This window comes from Convolutriloba macropyga, chromosome 7 (genome assembly GCF_964194025.1).
Source record: "Convolutriloba macropyga chromosome 7, txConMacr16.3, whole genome shotgun sequence".
Classification (NCBI taxonomy): domain Eukaryota; kingdom Metazoa; phylum Xenacoelomorpha; order Acoela; family Convolutidae; genus Convolutriloba; species Convolutriloba macropyga.
The window spans coordinates 25,148,501-25,155,580 of NC_134474.1; the positions used below are offsets into that span (position 1 = coordinate 25,148,501).

General features: G+C 33.3%; 1 protein-coding gene across 4 annotated transcripts in view; it reads left to right on the forward strand.

The window, feature by feature from the left end:
- LOC142342172 (uncharacterized) overlaps positions 1 to 7,080 on the forward strand; it is a 42,263-nt gene that overhangs the window by 3,166 nt on the left and 32,017 nt on the right. For all 4 annotated transcript variants that reach the window (XM_075393383.1, XM_075393386.1, XM_075393390.1 and 1 more), the window contains 3 exons: positions 1,175 to 1,323; positions 1,816 to 1,926; positions 2,386 to 2,675. In XM_075393383.1, the coding sequence (XP_075249498.1) occupies positions 1,175 to 1,323; positions 1,816 to 1,926; positions 2,386 to 2,675 (550 nt within the window). The remainder of the gene's footprint in view (positions 1 to 1,174; positions 1,324 to 1,815; positions 1,927 to 2,385; positions 2,676 to 7,080) is intronic.

The window sequence follows — 7,080 nt, forward strand, 5'->3', positions numbered from 1 at the left end:
CTCTAAATTCCAACAAATTTTGAAAATAACTCTTAAGTATTGTTTTCTCTAAGATAGCCCTCTAGGCAACTTTAAACCACTTAAAGACCTTCTGCCCTGACAAACTTACAGAGGCAACGGGCATAAGCCTCTACTAGCAAAAGTTAACTTACAACCAGGTAAATTCATGTACATATGCTTACTAAGAAAATTACGTCAAATTACGCTGAATCTAGGTATTGATTTTCTGTCTTACCAACAGAAAGGAGATATTTCACTTACATAATAAAATTCGAAAAAAAGCTCTGAAAAAGTACAAAAATCAAGCGGTGTATATATATACTCCGCAAAAGTACATAATTAAGGTATAGTTAAGTCCGATTTCGTTTTATACATCAATTTTTGTGAGAAAAGTTTCTAAAAACCTCATGGTTGAAACAAGTTCATCCCCTATTTAGTAAGGAACCTTTAATTTGAACTGAGACAAAATCTTCAAATCTGTTCAGATGATACGAACTCAGAACTGCCCTGACTTATCAAGATCAACATTCGTTGAATAAGCCACCTAAAAAGTCCTAACTTATTTAGCTAGTATTCCTTCATTATATTTCAAGTCAAAACTTCTGCGAAATAACCGAAGGCTGGCACTGTTGTTAAAATTTTTCAAGTTCTTTTAATTTTCTTAAGACATCATAAGTAGGAAATGCCATTTCTACACATGGTAATGAATTTTTGGATCTTTTCCGTTTGTGACCCCCAGTACGTTATGCCCCCCCCCCCCAGTTATAGAGCACGTGCCATTACATAGTAAATTACTATGTAAGAATATGGCACGTGCGTCTGGGGGGTGCAAATAATATGCACCCACTAAGCTGGGGGGCACAAACGGAAAAGATCCGAATTTTTCAATGTCGTAAATCATTTTCGTCGTTTCTATGAAAACGAATGTGTTTATAGTGTGAACTTATGAACTTGATGGATTTGATGACATAAAAATTGTACGTATAAAACTAACAAAATTGAAATGTTGCATCAGAATCAGAAGAAAGTTATAGCATTCTAGCTCGTCTCCTGAACGTTTATAAATGCGCCTCATTTCTACCCTTTCCACACCAGTATAGATATATGGATAAATTCCATAAGTTGTTTAGTCAACTAATTAAAAGTTTTGATGTCAAATAATGAGAGTGAACAGGGAAATAGGAACAAAGTCCTTCCAAGAAAGGCCAGTATAAGATCAGACATTAACAGGAGCAACAGTGGCAGTGTAGGAATCAAATCGAAAGATGTCCAATCGTATCATCCTCCTCTCAACATTCGGACAACAGACAGAGACTATGAGGAGTTAGTAAAAAGCGTCTTCAGAAAACACTTGGAGAACTGGATAGAAAATTGAAAATTATTGTGCGGCATTTTGTTTACTAAGGGAAATCCTGGACGGTTCTTTGGAGTCCCTTATTTATGTTTTTCAGAGTTCCTCTCAGCAAACAAATATCAATAACATCTAACTTTCAAACCAATTTACGACAAACTTGTTTTTTCCTGCTCAAATTGGCAGCAAAGTAATTCAGGTAATTGTTTCAATCTTTTCTGCTAACTCGGTTGTACACTTTACTGATAGCAAATTGCTGGGTGTGAATTTTTTAAATTTTAATGTTCATTGAAGGGGATAAATTAGCCAGCCTTCACGCAATGATATAAACGTGAGACAACCTTCAAAAATCCATTTATATTTTTTTAAAACGAGAAAACTAAATCCACATCAATCACCAGTCAGCACAGAATTCGATTTTCTTTCTGGTAGTTTACATTCTTTTGAATGACGCAATGTTGTAGGAACTACATGTGTGTACCTGTAGAGGAGAGAGTGACAAACCCAGAGAGAGTGATCACTCATCTCAACAACACTATTTATGAGGAACAGACTAAGAGTGACTACTCCACCACGTAAGAACCATAGAACACAGTGTCGCTGTCTTTTCCCAGGTTGGGAGCTTTTGACCAATAAGACCTCCAATCAGACTTCCCCAGAACCTGGGCAGGGGATTTCAGCTCATTCTACCTCTAATGGAGATACATCAGTAAACGGGACTCAATTTTCCTCCGGTATACGCTAATCTTTCCATCAATTTGTTTTTATGACGGCCAACCTAACCAGGAATGAAGTGAAATCTGCTCAGACTCAATCCACGCTTTTTCTTAATGAAGGTAAAAACTACCCAATAATTGTGCGCGCTCGATGGTAGTCTGAACAGAGGGTACAATGGTCTGTGACCGCAACCTTAGATTTTTCTATTCCAGCATTGCTTAGACAAGTTGATCAAATTTAAGAAAACTCAATGTGTACATTTTCTTGCGTTTAATATCACAATTTTTGTTTAATTCTTTACTATTTTCATCTGCTAGATGTGAAAACTACGCTAATCTGATGACCCGTAACAAAAACACAAACTTGAGCAAGATCGACCAGGATGATAGCTCTCAGAATCAAGAGACGCCTTCAGCAGAACCCAAGAGGAGAATTGTGGTCAAACATCACGTGTACGGGCACAGGCTGGTCATGATCACCTGTGCTTTCATGCTGGGTATTGGGCTGCTGGTTCTGTTGCCTGTTACAGTTCTAACATCCTACACTTTGGCTAAGATGCAGCAAGTGCATGAGAATGTTGACATAGTAGCGGATGAAATGGATAAAGGTGAAACAATTGTTCAGCCCTTTTTTGCAAAAATATTTCTTAAAACATGATGGATATAATGCCAGGTGTAAACCATGCAACCATTGGTGATTGCGAGTGCTACTATTGGCCTCTCCAAGGTCTTGTACAATTCGAAGAAAGAATTGGTTTCAAAAACATAACAGTTAATCATTTAATCAGTTATATTAGTTAAGAAAAACTGGAAACCACCTATTTGAAGTCGAGGTTGACATTTTATGCCCTATTTTGCTTCTTTATTGTTTAATTCTATGACTATTTTAGCAAAAAAAAGTTTTATCTTCATTCCAAGTTTTAGCATTTTGTGATCTTTGAAGAATATAAGACTTTCAAAATGAAGTTATTTCGCCTTCATTTTTTTTAATTCACTGGATCAACAAACTCCACAATGCTCTGAGATAATTCTACTAGTGTTTTCAAACTTTTGAAGGACAGTAGATTGCGTGCACGTACACGTGAAGATGTTTTAAAAAGCGACGAAAACAACAAATAAATCAACACTTTGTGTTCAAAAAGTGTTCTAGTAAAAAAATCAATAGGCATTAGCTTCTTTAACAACTAATCTAGTAGACTGCTTGTTGTTCCGACCCCACTTGTGGGGGGAAGGAACTATATACTCAAATGGGTTTTTTTTGTTCAGTCAATTTTGGCCGTTCGATATATTCATCGCGGAGAAATGTGAGTGGTATCATTAAAAAGCTGGTCCAGCGTAGAATTCAAAATTAAAAAAATTTTTTGATTTTCGTTTTTTTTCGAGAAGTTATCGAGGATTGAAGTTTTGTGTGAACAACGGGGTATTTGTTCACTTTTAGTGTGATTTTTCTTCAAATTAAAATATTTTCTATAAAAATAGTATTTCAAACTTAATTTTCTTGCCAAAAAATGAACCAATTTCGTGTTCCTAATAGACTAAAGGCGATAAAAAAGACTAGTTCTGGTCTCATAGGGAGCTTCAATATAAAAAAAAATCGAAATTTTTTGAGAGCTCTTTTTTTTTTATAAAATTTTCTACTTTTTTTGCTTTTTTAAGTCACCTAGAGACAAGTCACTTTTCATATCGAGGTTCCATTAATGAAAAACCTCCTTTACAGTCAAATGAAGGCCAATGAACAAAAAAATCGTTTTCAAGGAATTGCTCATGTTTTTTTTTAATTTCGACTCTGAGTTATCGTAATTTTAATTGAAATTTTGAAGTTCTTTTTGAGGTTTTACTAATTATTTGGAATCTTATGGCATGGAATCATTAACTAACAGTGCAATATCTTCCGTAATGAGATTTAACTGAACATATCTAGTGCTTTGAGTGGACAGCTAATGATTGTTAAGATTTAAAAAAAAAGTTTCGAAATTTTTTTTTGAACATTAACCAATCATAAACTTATTATCGTGAACTGTATATCAGTCTTTGTGATGACAGTACCCTCGTCCGTACTACTCTAACCAAATTTGGTCTAGCTGCTGGTTTTTTTTCTAGCTTTTAGTAATATGACTTCAATGACACAAGATTTCAAAAAGTTTGAAAATTTGTTTTGGATATTTCCGTATTATTGGTTACTTTTGAAATCTTATCACATTATCCGATTGACAGCTCCTATTTTCTTCAAGAAGACCTTCAGTGGAGCACAAATAAAATTTCCGGAGAAAAATTTATGGTTTCAAACGGCTTCGACCATCTCTTCTTGCACTTCTCTACCGAATTTGCTAAGATTTTGTCTGATTTTTGCCTGATTTTGTCGTTGTTTTCATAGTCATTAGACTTATAAGACTTTTTGTGATTTCTTGTTGATCAGCTATTTATAAAAAACATCCCCTTTCTCCTATTGAAGCATATTTGAGCGTATTTTTTGACTTCCGTTGAAATTTATCCAATTTAACGGCTGTTAATTATTTTTAACCAACCTTAAAATTTTGGTGAACTGTTAGTGACTCTCAATATTGACAGAACCCACTTACTTTCTGCAGAAACTAAAATAAATTTTGTCGGCCGTTATATCTTCCCACTATTGACTATATGACTTCAGTAACACAAGAATTCAAGATTAAAAAAAAAATTGGATATTTTCGTATTATTGGTTACTTTTGTACTCTTATCACATTATCCAGTTATTATACACATTATCCAGATATTATTCTAATTTCAGTGACTTGGAAAAGACGATAGGTGGATAACAGATAAAATTTTCAGAGAAAAGCTAATGGTTTAAATGGCTTCAAAATTTTCTCGCACTTTTCTACTGAATTTTAGTTTTGGCATGTTTTTGTTGTTATTTTCATAGTCTTAAGACTTATTGTGATCCGTTACTGATCATCTATGCATGACAAAAACATTTTTCCTGCCATGGTGTTATTTCTGAGTCTAGTTATTGAGCTTTTGAGTTTAATGGCTGTTAAGACTTGAAAAAAAAATTTCGAAATTTTTTTTGAACATTAACCGATTCTAAACTTTTTTCGTGACTGATACTCAGTCTTAGTACTTACAAGATCTCTTTTTATTTCTAATGCAGCCAAAAATACTCTGTCTAGTTGTTTTATCTTCTACCTATTCGTTTTAAAACTTCAATGCCACTAGTTTTCAAATTTTTTTTTTAATTTTCGGGCATTTTTTATTTTTGGATCTTATTGAAATCTTATCATATTATCCTAAGATTGATATAAAGTTTTCAGAGAAGAACTTTTATGGTTTAAATTGCTTCGACACTTCTTTCTGGCACTTTTCTAATCAACTTTTGGTTGTTGCCTGTCTTTGTTGTTGTTTTCATCCTCAATAACTTGTTGTAAGGTCTTATTGAACAAATATGAATGGCCAATAAACTTGTTGTCCCATGGAGGTATAATTTAGCGTATTTAGTGGATTCCATTGAAAGATAATGAATTTAATGGCTTTGATACTACGTGTTTTCTCAAAAGTTTCGTGATACTAACGTATTTGTTCATATTTGACATTTTGAAACTATATTGATAAAAAAGAAGAAGTTCAATTTTTTATTGCCTTCGACACTTTTCTTGCTCAATTTTTTCTTGAAATTTGTTTTTTGTTCTTTAGGTAGCCGTAAAATGCTGACAGGTCTCTTAGGCTTGTAACTAAGGATTGAAATAATGATATTACTCGAATTAGTTGGTCAGTTTATAGCCTTTAGTCTCAAAGTTTATGACATACATTTTCAAACTTTTTTCAAACTTTTCAGTTTTTGTTGTTCTTTTCGTCAAATTGTAACTTATTTTCATCAATGAGAGGGCACATCCAATTCTTTGTATTCCAAAAAATAGCGTATCTACTGATATTATTTGTCACCCATGCTTTGTTTGTTGGACAATATGCATTTTGAGAAACGTTTTTGGAGTGGTCTTTTTTTGCGCTTCTTTTCTCTTCTTGCAGAACAATCGCGTAGTAACAGATCCCAATGGTTTACAAATGTGGCCCAAATAAACTTATTTAATCTCTCAGTATAATTCCTGCAGCTGAATTAGTAGATATAAGACTTGTGTTAAAAATACATAATATTCAGATAATAGCTAATGATTTTAATGGTAGCAATAGTTTGTGTTTTCGCAAATCGTTTCTAATTTTTTATGTTTTTCTTTAGTTCGTTTCTAAGGCTTAAACTACCCAAAGACAAGGCCTTTGTGTTTTGTAGTGACTTTTTTGTAATTTATCATAAATTATTTAGTTAAAAGCTAAAGATTTTTAAGACTTTTGAAATTTCCTGGTTTAAAAAATGTTGATTAATTTTTGAATTTTGCCTCATTTTTTGTATTATAGCCTCATTAAGAAAACTTTCCGTCCGCTGTATAGTTAGTACAAATGAAATTTGAGTAATTAAGCTTTTATCTGACTGCATTTTGAATTTTGACGTTGTTACTATGTGCTTTTAAGTTTAGATATTCAATTTTTGCCGTGAAGTTTTTGTTTTTGCTATTTGTTGTTATTTTTCGTCTCGTAGTCTCTTTAAGGTCAGATTTCATTGGCGCTGTAATAAGGCATGGCAATATGTAATTCAATTAGTAGATAGGTTATGTAACGATTGTTTTAAACTCAAGCATCTATTTTTGCTATTTCTTCATTTGGTTGACAATTAAGTCAAAAATGTAGATGAGCTCCGGTCGGAACATCATGTGCGAACGCACATTAACGTGCCGCCTTGTTTAGTTTTAATGTAAGTTTCTCACGTGATCGATGTCAATCATGTTCCAAATTTTCAGCGCCTATTTTTTCAAAAGCTTCCCAAAAATTGCTTGTTTCCATAATCGCTGCTTCAAATTGCCCATAAGTTGTCAACTAGATGCAAACTTGGGTCATTCCACTTTTTTTGAAAAAATGTGCTAAAAAAATTTAATTTATAAACTCCAGTGCAGGAGATGCCTCGATTTTGTTACTTTTTGTTAACAT